The 17,523-nt window shown below is 41.1% G+C and overlaps 1 protein-coding gene across 1 annotated transcript in view; it reads right to left on the bottom strand.

Annotated features, from left to right (window-relative positions):
• Positions 1 to 17,523, bottom strand: part of MYO7A (myosin VIIA) — a 778,803-nt gene that overhangs the window by 127,420 nt on the left and 633,860 nt on the right. Inside the window, exons 34-35 of the mRNA XM_086933887.1 lie at positions 5,720 to 5,837; positions 5,081 to 5,207 (exon numbers count right to left, since the gene is read on the bottom strand). Coding sequence (XP_086790013.1) covers positions 5,081 to 5,207; positions 5,720 to 5,837 — 245 coding nt within the window. The remainder of the gene's footprint in view (positions 1 to 5,080; positions 5,208 to 5,719; positions 5,838 to 17,523) is intronic.

Here is a 17,523-nt window from a genome sequence, read left to right as displayed (position 1 = left end):
TATACCCAGTTCCTTGGGGACAATTGGGTTGCCCTATTTGTGTATTAGATTCTAAGTATGGCTAGCTAACCCGCTGCCCTAGCACTATGGAAGAAGACTGTTGTAGTTGGAGGGCAGTGTCTTCACATGAAAGTGCGGGCCATCCAGGTAAGGAGGTAAGTTCTTTATTTCATATTAGTCCCTTAGGTTACAGCTACAAACTGAGAGCTCCTGTTAGGGCTTCATCCTCCCTCTAACTGTAATCAACATCCAAGCTTACCCAAGCACCTACGCATCATCATTCCATATATCGTCACATTCTCAAATTATCTACTCTCAACATTCTTATGCATAGCCTCTCAACCCATGTATACACAGACGCATCACCTTATAACATCCTCCTCTTTCCTTACACATAGGACAAACATCAAACCAATGCAACAATGACCCATAAGAAGTAGGGTTCTTCGTCGTTGCTTATCTGATTTCAAACCTAAGACACACGCCCTCCGAGTTCTTTGTGGGGGCTTGCTCTCAGAACATGCCCTTGTGCACCACATCCACGTGGTTAGAATCATGGTTCTCCCTGGTGCAGCATGAGCACATGCTGCACTACAGCACGTCAAAAGGTGACTGCAGTTTAACTTGCAAGGCCATGTAAGTCTTGCCTAAAACAATACTTGCTAAAGATCACATTGTTGATGCTAACACAGTGACATATCTTGTAACTGCAATGCAGTCTGCATTCGGAGTACAATCATTTCTCCAAAAAGAGTTTATTTATTTATTTATTTATTTAATTTGTATAGCGCGTTATAACCACCGGGGTCTCTAAGCGCTGAGTCTCTAAGTTGTCTTCTCAAATTTACAGTGTCCAACTCACAAGTATGCTGAGCACATGCAGAAGCAAACGGTTTTCCAACACAGCCGAGAAATCCAAATTCACTGCCTCATCACCACGCTATAAGTGTAAACTCACTGAACTATGCACCTTCCTTCTGATTCAATATTCAATATTGCTTTGAAAACAGGTTTACGGCCTCGTTACTTGCTTCCATTGCCTCTATAGAGACTACCTAATGACTTAGACAGTGTGCTTACAGGAGCACCTGTCAACTGCCCACTGGGCAGAACATCTCAGTACTCACTCTCTTCATCTGGCATCTTGTCCTTGCCCACCCTTCTCACTGGGTTCCTCCCGCTTAGCAGACATGGTGACGCCCCGTTATATTGGATTTGAGGGTGGGCGGACCCAGACTATACGCGTCTGGTTACAAGGCCTCTCTCCAACTTTAGGCATGTCCCCTCCTGACTCAGGACTAGCTCCCAACTGACACCAGAATCCTGCTGCATCTCCACAAAGGTACTTTTTAACAATTTCCCCTCTAAATATTGTAGTTGAGAATGGAGGGTTGAGTCTTCACCCAAGAGTCTGCAGCCTTCAGGTAGGATGTACGTTATTTACTCATATTAGGCTCTTAGATTACAGCAACAGCAGGTAGGTACTGTCAGGGCCCCATTCTCTCTCCAGCTTTAATCAACCCCAAGCTTCATCAAGTACACAGACCACAACAATCCATGCATCCATTACACTGGGCCATCCTAATGACACTCTAAGTTTGGAATGAGTATTACAAAAGTAGAGAAGCATTCAAAGAAACCTCTGTCACCCATTTCCATAATTCAAAATTGCTTCTGGAGTGAAAAAAGTAAGCACAAACCCCCACTGCACTCCCTGGACAATTTCAGCTATTCATTCTTAGGTGTACATAACAGATGTTTATTGTGCTCTCAGTGGGCTCTCATGTTTATAAAAAGCAGCAATGCACATTTTGATGAGCCTAAAGTGCACATACAATTAATACAAAACTTTCAATTAGTAATATTAATACAAAAATATTCTGTATATATGAAGCGTTGCATATACAATAAATTATATGAACTTGGGTTCCTTGGTTACAGCAAACCAGTTAAAAACAGAATATATAATCCAACAATTCCCAGATAAAGACAGTTCTGTGAGCCATTAGGAGATAGCATTGCTTCTCTTTCTCCTGCAGATAGGTCTTCAATCAAGTGGTACAAATAAGATGTCACATCGACTGCTTAGTATGCCGCTCCACGGCTTGGCTCTTGCAAAGTTAAGGGAGTCGCTGCTCATATTTTTCACATGTGTACCTTGCCTCTAGAGAAGAGACAGCTCATGGGTGGGTGGTGGATGATTAGGCCTGCCCAGTACTCGAGCGCAAAAGCCCTAATACATTTCCACATCAGACAAGAATTACTGAAGTAGAATGTCTTAGGAATTGCCAGCCAACCAATTCTACGCAACTTTCTGTGATAACTCAGCCCAAAGAAAACTTTAAAGGACTGACTGTAGGTGTGCGACCAGTTTCCCAAGTCTATGCTGTCTGTGCACTAGTGTCACTGGGATATGACTATACCTTGTGTCAGAAGCTTCATCTTTTCAAATTCCAGTAGGAAGTGGAATTATGAAATGGAAGAGAGCTGACTTTACTGCAGCTTTCATCAGGGGTCTGAAGGAGACAATGCTGTCATAGATCTCCCCTAGATTCCTTACAAACTCAAAAGTAGAAAGTTCAGAGATGAAACAGCTGAGGCAGGTGAATGTCAGTGCTGATAGACTTGAGCAGCCGAGGAGCAGAACTTTGCTCTCATTGACATTCGGGCAAAACAAGTTGTTCTTGATCCAGGGCCAGACCATCAAACCAATCTGAGCTGGGTCCCAGGAGCAGAATCTGTGAATCATCAGCATACAGCTGACCCCAAAGACCACAGCTCACGATGAATTAGGCCTGGGAAAGTAGACATCAGTTAAATAGCAGGGAAAATTGCACACCCCTGTTGGACACTGTAGGCTGCTAGTGGGGCAGTGGATAAAATATACCCCACTGCTCCCTGTGGGTCTAGTCACAGAGAAATGATCTAATAATGATCTAATCTACTGCAGTACAGTGCCCAAAAGACCTAGTACCTAGTTCAGATAGTCAAGGAGAACGCTGTGTTCTATGGTTTTAAACGCTGTAGATAGGCCTAGAATAATCAACATAGCAGTTCTCCAGTCATCTCTCAGTTCAAGGTCACCAGAGCTTTGGTGCCCATGGGAAGACATAAAGTAGACTGAAGATAACATAACAGTAGGTTATTTGCTAGTTTTTCCAGATAGCTCAGCAGCTCATCACTGACCTTTGCTTCAATGGTTTAGGAATGAAAAGCAGGGTGGATATAGGTCTGAATTTCTGTGGAATAGATTATTTTAAAGGAACTTTTTTTTCCAGCAAACACAAAATAATTACTTGCTGAATGGCTTGTGGCCCAGTATCCCTCTGTAGGGATGCCTTGGTTAGCATGCACAGGACCTCTGTCAGGAAAGATGCGCTAGTAGGCATGGGATCCAAGCAGGATTCTGAACATCTCATTTGGCTACTCGCTTTTAGGGTGTCAGTACTTAATAACATTGTGAAGCTAGAGAATTGGCAGGTAGACTAGTGAGTGGTGCGGATGGAAAGGTAGCACATACAGAATCTTGAGATCATCTGGCATTGATGTCACTGATATGTCAAATGAAAAGCCTGTGAGTTGCATAGATCTTGGAGAAGGATTAATGCATACAAACGAATACGGAATATGGAATACTTGGCTCCGATTTAGGGGTTGACTCCAGGTCTCACAAAAATGATAAGAGTTTTGCAACGCTGCTTCATTCCAGTTATATTTTTACCTGAAGTGGCTACTGCCATGCAGAGGAAAAAAAAACACTTCCTTGGTGAGCATCTTTAAGCTTGGCGGACTGCCTACTATTAGCATTGAAGAATCGCTGCCTTTGTCACAACAGTGGTATAGCAGTCAGGCTGAAAAATTCTAAATCTCTGCCTTTGAACCTGATTCAGAGTTTGATGGATAGATCCTCTGTCACAAATGTGATGATTACTCTTTCACAAACGTGATAAAGTATCCTGTGCTATTATTAAAAGTGCCATAGGGCATAAGGCACTGGCTATAAGGAGGATGTGATGGAGTAACCCATCCTGCAAACTCTAAAGCAGGTTCTTAGTCTTCTCCTCACATTGAATGATTTGCCTCTTCCCGCACTTTCACTGCTACATTCAAATAATATTCAAGCACCATGATCATGTGCCCATCATATCCTCAATTAATATTCATAGAACCCACATTTCATCTAGACTTTGGCCCAAACAATTGCCTTTTTCCCTGCTGGATCACCTAAACTACCTAGGTGACTGCCTAACATACATTTGGAGACTCTAGCCTAACCCTTCACAATTTTAAGACCCAGAATCTTTGGAAGCTGTGGGTCCACTAAAACCACATTTCTAAACCCATGACCACATAACCAAATGGGCCAATAAAACACATTTAGGCTTTAACTAGATGTGCACAAGCTACTACAGCTCATCCTCCCGTGGACCAACGCAGTGTGGCTCAAAGGTGTGTAAGGACTGCAGTGGGATTTAGCAGTAGACAACTCCACCAAGGGTGAGTGGAACTCTAGTTTGATAAATTCATGCCCACGCTTTACCAAGAACTCAGAAGCATTGATTTATGCCCAAAATTGCCAGTACATATAAATGGAACTTGTAAAGAAGCAAATTATGAAAAAGCTGTAACAACCATGCCACTCACAGGAGCTTTAATGCCTGCCCTTAAGGACAGACTAAATAGGATTTCTCCTGGTAAGGAGGCACTTCAATATCCTAACCTAGGCAGTGGGAGAGGCTGGTCTGTACTTTCAAACCATAAATAGTCAAATGTAGCACATGGTTGCCTGTCTTCAAAGGGAAACTCACTAATCGGAATCAAGTAATGATCGGAACGAAGAAGAGGGTCAAGGTGGTCATGAAACAAGCACTTCACAAATCCTGCAAATAGTAGCTACAAGCGAAACAAATGCAAACATGATCATTGGTCAGTAAGAACACAATTTTCTTTTATGTGTAATAATCGTCATCTGCCATTCTTGCTCTTTGGTTGGTTTCACCTTCCGTAAATATATGCAACAATGCGCTCTCATGGGCTCTAGCAACGCTATCCTAGGAGTTTGCAAAGAAAGGACAACTACCTGCTACTGGAGACTGCAGTGATTTCAGGGAAAGACAGCTCAAGAAGAACTTGTTCCTGCTCATCAACAAAATAGACCCCTGTCCAGTTGACAGCAACAATGACCTCGTTTTTCGGCAGACTGGGTCCTGTAAGAGAGAACACAAACATAGTTATTAGGAATGAGCTATAGTTCCATAATGTTAACAAAGCATGTTTAAATCATCAGGACATTTTTTCAAATGATGCAGGTTTGTTTGCCATTATATTCACAAACTAGGCAGTACACACAAATAAAGCATATAATTGTAAAGTTCTGGACGGCCAACCTCTGCAACAAACTAAACAGATTGTAATCTGCCCTACAGGTATAATTATACCAGGTCTGGTACATAAAACATTGTGTGTACCTAAATGTAATGCGGGGTGTGGAAAGTTGAATTCGTTTTCAGAATAACAGATTAAGTGCAGACCTCGGGTATTTGTTATATCCATATATGTGATTAACCCAGATTACTGGGAGTCTATTGGGCAGCACTGTTGTGTTTTAAAAAAAAAATTGTAACATAGACCGAAGTGATTTTAAAAGTGCTAAAAATATGACCGTTGTCAAATGTTTATCAAACGTAACCAAAAAATAAATATGAAAATATATATTTACCTGAAAACTTGAAGGCCTCATAAAACCTAGAAAATAGCAAAGGCCACTTAAAACGTGCAAAATCAACAACATCTTCTTTGACCTTCTGAGAGTCTGTTCTCTTCTGTGTATAAATGCCCTGTAGGTAAAAAACATAAATACATTTGAAAGGGAAGCATCCTGAAGCTGACAATGAAATGCTGCTTTGAACTTGTAGACTTCAGCATGATCACCTATATACGGTCGGCTAAATCTTACTTTGCAGACTCTGGGCCCGATTCACAGAACTAACTTAAGACAAAATCCTAAACTTACTACCATTTTGGTATTCACAGAAGTCACTTACTCATTTTGGTATTCACAGAAGGCACTTACTCATGTTGGTATTCACAGAAGGCACTTACTCATCAAAGAGTAAGTGCCTTCTGTGAATACCAAAATTTGGAAGTGCCTTCTGTGAATATCAAACTGAGTAAATAGTAGTAAGTTTAGGATTTTGTCTTAAATTAGTTCTGTGAATCGGGCCCTCTGAATCTGGGACACTTGGATCTGAGTCTAGATTTTCCACTTGACAAAATTGTGTGGTCCTGAAACTATAAGTCTCTAAATCCATTTCCCTCTATAGCCAGAAAATATAAAACTCTAGAGGTATTTCCTTTCACGCTGCACACTGTACAAGGATGTTTATTCATTCATTCATTCACACTGGCCTTTCATGGTGTTATACTCTACATTCAAGCACTGGTAGATGTGCACTGAGCTCATCTATTTGATAATATCACCAATCACCAAGAAAAACATCACTACTAATCCACAACCACAATTATTTTGCTACTGCTGTGTATTTTTCAGGTGGAACCATCTATACCATCTATACCTCTATATCGCCTCATACTTACCTCTACAGGCCAAACCAACAATACAAAGGTTAGTCATGGATTTGATGGTAATGAAATCATCTAATAGTTCACCCAGTTAAAAAGTCTTACATTTGTACTTAAGCATTCAGATACAGCTTAAGTAACTTGTCTAGGGCGTGTGGTTGGACGTGTATTGTGTTAAGTACTGAGCCTATGTGGGACGTTTTGCCTAGTCATGTGTGTTAACTGCTGAGGTCAGAGATCATGTTATGGGACGCAGCGATTAAGAGAGTAATGAATGAAAGGAGTTTAAAGGACAGATTGTGACTTACATTTTGAGATATGCTAGAAGCATTAAATAGGGAATGCCACCTTTACAACAAGTTTTTTTTACCATACAGTACCTTTATCTCACAATCTATACAGGTAAGTATCACACAGCCTATTTTACAATGTGGTGCTTTATCATGCATGTGAGTTATTTATATCCTTTTTAAATGACGTAGTACACACACACACACACACAGGCACACACACATACTTATGTCATAAAAAATAAGTTTTCAAGGGTTGATAATTTAGAGAAAGGTTCCGACCGAAACGCGTCAGTTTGCTGTGTAAATACATTCTGAAAACGTACCTCCGTGAGTGCCTCCTTTCTTCCTGCGGGAGATTTCGCTTTTGGGGAGGTGGAGCAGTATTTGATTTGCGAGTGCAGCTTCGCAACGGAGGCACCCGCCTGGGAGTGCGGCGCTATGGTGCTTTTTGAGCTGTAATATATATATATATATTCCTTGTACTCCGCTCGACATGGCAGCCGCCACATCACTGTCCTTTTACCCAGACAGCTCTCCAAGAAAAGCGAACAAGACAGACCCAGGTTACTGGTGCAATTTAGTGCTTTATTTCCATAGAACCCAGCAAGACCGCACAACGCGTTTCGCCTCTGACTCGAGGCTTAATCACATGATACAATATATCTATATATGTCTGAAAGGGTTCCCCACTCAATAAATCAGAGGAAACACAAAAGACTCGCACTCCAGGGTCCGTGTGAAATTTCGTTTATTGGAGACGCGTTTCGACCAGGCGGTCTTCTTCGTTGCCCATATATATATAACATAACATAACATGTGTATTTGTAAAGCACACGTTTACCACGTCGGGGTCTCTTGGCGCTGAATAACAGATGTTTATTGTTACCCAAATTAATGGTATATATATGTGTGTGTGTATAAATATAGACTTTTATCATTCTTGCCTTTATTTCTCCCCTAGTACCTGCCATTACCCCTTTACACACAAGAAGATAAAGGAGCAGCAAATAAATTGCTCATGGTTCAACACAAGATGCATGAGCAAGAACAGATTTAATATATTTGATCTTCTCTGAGGACGGGAGCAGACATTGTATTCATCACAGAACCATGTCTCAGCAACAAGTCTGCACCCATCTACAATAAAGCCACTCCATCGAGATATAAGTTATCAGCATAACTTATGCTGGCAAAATGGAAGCAGACATTCAAAATAAATCAATAGAATTATCTCTGCACCAATGAATTCACCAGAACAGACTGAGAATCCCTGTTAGTTAGATGTCATTCCACCCAGATCTCACCAGCTCCTTACCCTACAGTCTGCATTCCTGCAATAGAACATTTAAGGATATATTACTGGGCACAGTACCAGGTCCCTACTAAAATATCCCAACTTATATTTCCTGGGATACCTCCATATCTTGTTTAGAGATGCTCAAGTCTAGAGGTGCTCAACTTCCAGCAAATGGTATCAGGCTACACTCATGCTGGCCATACTCTTGAAATCCTATTCTCCCCTTTGGAAAATGTATGTATATCTGATAAGCTCCTCATCAACTGGGATGACCTCCACATCATCTCTTCTAAAATGTCAATGCCAGATCACAAGAACAACTTGATGACAAAGGCAAGACTCAACACCATCACCACATATAGACAAAGGAAGAGATGAGGCCTACCAGCAATCAACGTCCACCTAGCAAAAACATCAATGAGTATCAATAAGTTGTACCCATCTTTTACAAATGAATTTTCTCAGGACTGATCTACCAGATGTCACTAAAAACCTCCTCCTGAGCAGCCCCAAGAAATAACATGGAGCAATGACACATTTAAATAAATGAAAACACAACTCAGTGTTCTATGACACACATTATAGAAATCAAGGAATGGAAAAGATCAGGTGTGTCTGTGAGATACAACACAGTATTCAAGACAGCCATGAGGACCACCAAAAGACACTACTAATCCACTTGCATCATGGAGGCAGATTGCTCATCAAAGGAACTATAAAAAGTCCTTGAAGAACTCTGTAAACCTAAAGTGCTAGAAGATGCTTTCTGTCACGAAAAGTGCCACAAAATGTAGATCAAGAATAGTGAAAGTGTATGATTACCATAAGGACAAAACTGCCACACAACTCCCATACCTGACAAACCCATGTCCGACATGCTCTCTGACCTCATCAATGTGACTTGACAATCATGATTAACCTTTAGAACCTGTTGTTTGAAAGATCTTTAAAGATATACTTAAAAACTTGTGCAGAAAAGTAACTAGAAACTTTCTAAACAAATCAATGGAGCTTAGATACTTCTCCTGGAACATATTTAACCCAGCAAATGGCTGGTTACGATCCAATGGTTCAGTTCTGGGCAAACTACTAAAAAGATAAGTGTTTTTACCACTCTTCAACTTTACTGAAACTAATACCCTGACATTGCATCAGCAACCTGGATTCAAACCACGTAGGGGCATCTACCTTGACATCTATTTGGGATGATCTCAAATTCATCTGGGACAAAAATGGGTTTGGTGCTCTACCGCCCATTGATCTATCAGCAGCATTTGATACAGTCAACACAGGATGAACCATATCAGAATATGGGCAAATGCACTATAATGGATTATTTCCTACCTCAAGGAAAAGCTTGGAATTTCTACCTACTTGCACACCAGCTTCTCACATGCTATACTGTGGGGTTCCCCAAGGATCCATTATCCTCTTCTCCTATTCAATATCTACCTCTCTCATTAATCAGACCTGAGCCAATCCGTCAATCTCTCATTCTAAAACTGTGTAGATGGCACTAAAATGACACTAAAAGCATCCTAAAAATGAACAGCCCAGAAGACCTGCAGGAATCTGGACTGTGCCATAAACACCTAGATGCCCTTTGGACAACGGTGCAAAAATCAACCTAGGAATATATAAGCATAGGAAATACATACCCCTCCAACCACCTCAAGAGAGATGTTGAACTTAGGAGTGATCGTGTATTAAAACCTATCCTCGATAAAGTGCCAGAACTCAGAGATATCTTGAACATAGTCACGAGAAGCATTTTTCATAAACTAAAAACCTTGCACAGAATATTCACATAGGTTAGGAGCAAAAGTGCAGACGATGCTCCCACTTCTCATATCAAAGCTCATCTATGTGATTGGCATCTATCCTGGCTTTATGGATTCATTATATGCAAACTACAATAAATTCAGAATGCTGTAACAAGAACACTCCTCTGACTGCACTCCAGGGAGTACATGTCACCAATTCTACAAGGACTCCACCTCCACCAGCCATCCCGAAAAAGGATCCCTATACCTTCAAATAAAATGTTAACTGTACAGACAAAAAAAGATATCTTGTTCTATTATAGACCGTTGGGTACCTTAAAGAATCTTCTTTTTTGGTCCAGGCAAAAAACTTTTGGAACTCTGTAGAAGCTAAAAGTTGCTGCACTTTAAAAAAAAAAAAAATTAATGAAAAAATGTATTGGTTTGTTACTAAAAACTTGCAATTAAAACAAGATTATACAATTCTTCTTATATTTCATACATTATTAAGACCGCATAATTAAAAGAAACTTTTCATCAATGTATAAAACCAGGTATAAATAAAACCATCCTCAGTGTCTACAGTTAAGCAATTTCTTCTCCATTATTTCTATAACCTTCAAAAATCTACCCATAAATTGCAAGCTTTCTCCTTGTAAACTGGCTATGACTGCTTGTCGGCATGTTCATATAATTTGACTATTAAAGTCTGACCTTAGCAGCCTCCTACGTTCCTCTATTAGTGCAGGGCAGCTACAGATGATATGACAAATGTCTTCCCTCTTGTAATAACAGAGGCAACACACCCTCTCACTACTCATCAATTTCCATGTAGGGGCATCTCCAAGAAATTGGCTATTTCCAAAATGGAGATTCATCAGCTTCAACTTTGCCCTTTGGCTATTTGAGTCTCCTAAATATCTTTGGGGTTTTAGCATACCATACGTAGCAATAACTGTCCATGCATGGGATCTCTTTGCCAGTACTGCTTTATCCCATAAGGTGCTGCACCTAAGAACACTTGAAATTCATGAGAGTGATGAAAAACTGTTCTTAAGATAGCCACTTCCATCCCTAACACCCTTGAACAATCAACCCTCGCTAAAAATGGGATGGTCACGCACCACCTCATACCTCACTTCTGGTCTGTTAAACACTGAGGGGTGTCTTATCCACTTGTAACCAGGATAATCCTATCCTGGTTACAAGTGGATAAGACACCAATCATAAACAACCAATCATTTTTGGTACACCTAAATAGACCTAAAGTAACATGTACAGTGTTGTCATAAATGATGTCACTGTAGATGTCAATAAGAAACTAAAGAGCTTGTCCCTAGTTTAGAAATTAGAGGCGAATAACAACCAGAAACTCCTGCTGTCTCCATTGTATTCGTCCAAGTTTGTTCTTTCACAAGGGGGCTTTTTAATGCAACCTGGCCATCACACTGTGCCAGTTCATATTGATTTTGGAGCATGGAGTGTTTACATGGACATTCAATGCACCTCACTTCACCATACTGCAACTAACAAAAACAGAAGTACCAGTGGCTGTTGAATCCATAGATGGAATTCTTGTGGCCTCTAGCTTAGTTGTGGAAGAAACCAAACTATTACCTCTTAGGAAAGCTGTGCACTATGAGGACATTGTTTTTGATTTCAAATCTTCTCCTCTTTCTCCTATTATTTGGAGCATCAAACGGTGAGCATCAATCGCTTAGACAAACACAAACCATACATCAACTGGTCAGCATAGACATTGTTTATGGGATCTGAGTTTTGTATAGCTCATTGCACTGTTACCCAAAGCTTTTCTGTACACCTACGAAATACACTGGTTGACAATAATCACTTTGTAATTCAGATCACAGACATTTCTGATACCTACTGAGAATTTCCGGATGTCTTTCCAGAATCTTCTACTAAAGAGTTGTACCCTCATCGAACTTTTAATTGTGCCATCGACCTAACATACGCCATCATTCCCTATAGGCGAATCTGTCCCTTGTCACCTCCTGAAAGACAAGCTCTTAGGAATTACCTAGATGCTAATCTGGCTAATCGACTGGTTGATTCTTCCAAGCCTCCTGCTGGGGCTTCTCTATTTATTGCATCGTATAAAGCAACTTCAGAACTTCAGCCCTATATTAATTACAGGGGTCTGAACAAGATAGATATTAAGGATTATTATCCTTTATTGCTTATTTACCGCTTATTTCAGACATTCTAGAAGTCCTTCAAGGAGTAAAGGTTTTCACAAAACTTGACCTAAGAGGAGTTTACCATCTCAATTTGCATTAAATCTGGAGATGAGTAGAAGACTGCCTTCTGGACTCCATTTGGGCATTTTAAATATTGAGTAATGCCTTTTGGCTTATGTAACGCCCCTACTATATTTCAACAATTCATGAATTCTATTTTCTCTAATCTGATCCTTCAGTTTATGGTAGTCTACTTGGACATTAGTTTTTTTTAAGGAACACAGATTTCCTGTTAAAAATGTATTACAGCATTGTAGGTAGGGAGAGCAAGGTATTAGCCAAACCCAAGAAATGTTTGTTAAAAAATGAGTCTGTCGGAAGGGATTGAGAATGGGTGTGGGGGGAGGGGAAGCGGGGGTTGTTGTTTTTTCCCTTTTTGCAGCCAACTTGACTTTATGATTACTTTGGAAAAGAGAGAGCATTGCGGGACTTGGGTACCGTTTACTTATAGCTGTCTTGGGTTTTCAATGCCTCCTCCATTGTTTGGTGCGTTCATGATCAGCAATGCTTCTCTGCTTGTATTTGAGCTGCCTTTTTCAATAAAAAGATTTAATACTAAAAATACTAAAAAATGAGTCTGTCAATTATTTGGGCTATGTGATTTCTTCTACAGGATTTAATATGGATTCATTTGCAGTTGATAGATAATAACAGATTGATTTTTGTTCAAGGTAAACTTTTTATTTGAACTACGTAATCTCAAAAATATGTTCTGTAATTATGCCATGATGCCCTAATTTCAGGACTCCGAGGTCAAAGTGTAACTGAGGATCTGGTCAGGAGAAGGTTTTGGTGGCCTTCATTTCATCAAGACATCATAAGAGCCATCCAAACCTGTGCAGTTTCCACAAAAAGCAAACCTGAATCAAAAGAAACCTGGATTAGTCTTGTCTCCTGAGATACCTACTAGACTTTAGAAAATTATTTCAATTGATTTCATTGTAGATATACCTTTGTCTGACTACACACCACGATCATGGTCTCTATAGAGTCAGTCACTAAAATGGGTCATTTTTCTGCTCTTCCTTTACTGTCAATTGTTTCAGAAATGGCTAAATAATGTTATGCTGACATATTTCAACTCCATGGACTGCCTCAGAAGATCATTTCTGATTGTGATCCTCAATATGTTTTAGAAATTCTTGTGCCATAAATTAGCCATTTAAAGGGCCTTGGCCTTGACTGGTTAATGGCAAAACTGAAAGACTGAATAAAACTCTTGAAGAGTTTCTTAGATGTTATGTATATCTGCTACTCAAGACAACTGGAAATCCCTCCTACCTGCAGCCATATTTTTATATAACAATACAATCCACTCCTCCACAGGGTATTCTCCTTTTTTTCCATTGACAGGATTTCACCCTTGCACCTTTTCTGAACCCCTTGATATTTTACAAATTGCTAAAGACAAACAAAGCTCCCAGGTTAACAAACATTGACGAACCGGTCAAGCTTATAATGTGGGCAAAAAACTCTGGCTGTCATCAATCAATTTATCACGTTCTATCTGATGGTCTAAGTTCTCTCCTGGACATTACAGGCCTTTTGAAATTTCTAAAACTATAAACCCAGTTACTGTACATTTCAAACTTCCTCCTTCATGCAGGATTCATCCATCTTTTCATGTATCATATCTTAAACATTAGCTTTCCAGAATGGGTTCTCATGTTAAGAAAATATCTGATCCTGTTCTAGTTGATGGACACCCTGAATACGAATTTAAAGGAATCTGTGACTCCCGATGTTTTAGATAGAAACTTTAGTATCTTATTGATTCGAAGGGTTAACCCTTGTGACCACTCTTGGAAACCAGATGACCAGGCCCATGATCCCCATTTGATTAAACAATTCTATTCCAAAGAATACTCTTAAACCAGAAGCTCTTAACACCTTCGCTGCGGCAGCTATTCTGCCGAAGCGCTAAGGGGGCGGGGGGCCGCGCGGCGCGCACATGCTGGTGACGAAACCGCTCCGTCACCAGCCGCGGTTGAGCTGTGCTCATGACGGAGCGGTTCTGTCATGGCCCCGCCCGCTCAATGAAACGCCCAGCGCAGGCGCGGAATCCGTGCTGTGCAGGCACGTCGGGCGGGCCATGACGGAACCGCTCCGTCATCAGCACAGCACCACCGTGGCTGATGACGGAGCGGTTCCGTCATCAGCACGGAAAGGGTTAAAGGAAGGAAGAGTGTAAGGTATTTTCCTAACCCTCCCCCGCTGCGGGTTCTCGTGCACCGGTACAGAGTTTGCATACAGATGCAATTCCTCTTGTGGCGATGCGGCGTATCCCAGCTGGGATCCCTCTCTCCACGCACTGGACTGAGAACATGGTAGCATCAAGATATCAAAGGGGAAGGATCACTGGTCCTGCATAACCAGGGTATGCAGGTTGGTTCGTTGTGTCTCACAAAGTTAAAAGACCCTCATGCACGTGTTTTTTGGTAGGAATTCGTAGCGGTATATGTTGTCTCCCCGCTTTGAAACACGTGTGTGCATAATCCTTGGGTCCGTTTTTATGCAACCTCCACCGGAGGATTTACCCATGGTTAAAAACAGTAGTGATCGTGAATAAGTGACGTGAAGGGGGATTAAAATGCCTGTACAGCCAGAAATCAAAGTTTTATTAGGTCTGGATTCGGGTAATAATACACGATAATGGAACGTGTTGCTCTGGAATATTAAGGAATTCAAGAACACTAATGAGTGAGTGTTAAAAAATGGTCGACATGTTTCAGCCTTAGTGCCTATGTAGGTCGGTAGGCTTTCTTCAGGACCAGTGTTAGGTGAAAAGGTGAGGTGAAAGAATATAAGTAAATAAATAACCTGTTTTAGGCAATCCACGGTAACATTGTACCTGGTGCAGTGCGATTATGCACTTCTTCGGGTTCGGGGGCAGGGGAGGAAGGCCTCTCTGTGGCGTCTCTCTTCCTGTGCAGCTAGTGCTGTCGCTGCCACTTCAGACCCTGGTGCCAACTTGGATTTTGGCAAGTTCCTACATACAGGCTTTTGGTATACGCTGAATGTGGGAACCTTAATCAGAACAAACAAAAAAATAATAATAAACTTACCTGAAAACGGCCGCCCGCATCTCTCCTCCATCCTCTTCTTCCTGTCTCGGGTCCGGCAACAGGAAGTAGCAGGAACACCCAGGCTCCCCTGCGTCAAACACACTGCTGCAATGTGTTGTGATTGGTCTGAGCGCCATGGTTCAGAGTTCAGACGGGGAATGGGAGGCTGGCATGTTCCTCACCAGGCTGTTTAATGCAGTCTGGTGGGGAAGAGGCAAAGTACGCATGACTATTTGGCCGGCCCATGAGCTCACTTAGGTAGTGCAAACTACTCGTCCCCCTCCTCTGGCCAGCCCTGCCCCACCCTGAGAGCTACTGACTGCAATAGGAAAATTAAAATGATAATAACAATAAGTCATTATCAGGTTTTTTTTTCCTTTTGTTCAGTGAGGCGACGCTCCTCTGCCTTAGCGACGGAGCTGCCACTGAATTTAATCTGAATTTCATGCATTTAAGTTTATTTCTTTGTGTGATGCAGTTTTTGTGTACTCTTCCCTTTTTCAGGAGAAATACCACCCCTGTCCTGTTGCTGGGTGGTTCAGGTTTATTTGTATTGAATCAGGATATGTTAATTAATGTAGCCTATCCTAGGTATCCTATAAAATGAAGGAAAGGCACAATTGCAGTAATTAGTGATATTCAGAAAATTAAATGATCCCTTTATTATAGGCATATTTGTTTTGATCACTGTTCTTTGCCAATTTAAGATGTCCAAACCTCTTTGTTATTAGCTCATATCCTGTTCTACACTATTTAAGAAAGCTCACAATTGTTCATTCTGTTGCTCGTTCACTGTACTCCGTCGACTTAATGATAGTCTCTGTCCTTGCTCAGCCTGAAGTTTTCTTTGGGTCTCCAGTTTTCTCCCTTCTTGCTGTGTTATTTTCTGGAGCATTGCTTGACGGCTTGTTATCATTCTGGCGTCTAGTACTACCTCTGAAGATAAGCGGCCATTTCTCTGGACGTAGAAGCTGTATCACTTAGCAGACCAGCCCTTGACAGGGTTTGAATTCCTATCCCTGGGAACCTTCTAGGCCCTAACAAGCCTGAACATCAATGCCCTTTATCATGTAAAACCCGCAATGGTAGTGGTATATCCACTTAATTTCTCAAGTTGCTCTCAGCAAAAGGCCATAATACTTATCCAGGGCAATCAATGTAATAACATTATTAGCCAAATACATGCGACTGAACAATATTCGACAGCTAAGGAGAAGTGATCCTCTCTGGAAGTTATCTTCATGAAGCCTCAACCAATGGTTTATACCAAACCACTGCAATATGATAGTGAGAAAAATAAAATGAGAACTTTCACAATAGTATGCAATTGAAACAAACTCTCCTGCTATTTTACTCAACTAGCCTTTAATCAGTCTGTTATAAAAGGCTTTCCCTTCTGAATCGCTTTAATTGTACTAGTTACTTAAAATAGTACCTATACTATGACTTTACAGTCCTTGACAAAGCTGTTGGTTTTGGTGGCCACCAAAAACAATACGGTGGAGGAGGACCTAGGGGAAGTTTAAAGACCAGGCTCTGGGTACTATCCCCAGCAGAACCAATAAACAACAAAGGTACCAGAGGGTCTCAGATTAGTGTGACCATAAACAAAGAAAACCAACCAAGAACTCACCCTTGCCCCCAGGTTATGTCACAGAGAGCTCTCCATGGATGAGGAAAAATACCCATCAGTCACCATTCGGATCCGCCCTTCATCATTTGGGATTTTGTCCGTACCACCCGTCAGAGATTATTGGTACTCTCCTAGGAGGTCAACCCGGTGGTAGGGGGTATCCTCACTGAGTATAGGAGACGACAGTGTGGTATACCACTCGATGTAGGTGAGTGGCAGAAAAAGTGGGACTGGGGTGTGCAGTGTAAAAGAATGTGTGAAAGGAAGAAACCAAGAAAAGTGAGTTTAAAATTGGTTTAGAAAAAGCACCAGACAGAGATTTATTCCAGTTGTGCTTAACATACCAATGTTAAAAACAGTGCACCCGCAGACTATCTGTTTATGTAGACAGCCTCAGGTCAATATGGTCGACTAGTTTCAGCAATTAAAGGACTATTTTTGTCATTGCTTTCTTCAGGACCAGAATTAAAATAAATGCTACTACACCAGGTGAAAAAGTAAATCACAAGAAAAAAGTTACACCAAAGAAACATAAACAAGTGCACACGGTCACCTGTATGCTCCGGGTGCCCTTACAGTCTGTGCAAATCACTGTGGAAAGAAAATGAGGAGATAAAGCTCTCAATAGT

Source organism: Lissotriton vulgaris, chromosome 8 (genome assembly GCF_964263255.1).
Source record: "Lissotriton vulgaris chromosome 8, aLisVul1.2, whole genome shotgun sequence".
Lineage (NCBI taxonomy): Eukaryota > Metazoa > Chordata > Amphibia > Caudata > Salamandridae > Lissotriton > Lissotriton vulgaris.
The sequence above is the reverse complement of the archived record's forward strand: the minus strand, read 5'-3'. Positions and strand labels throughout refer to the sequence as shown.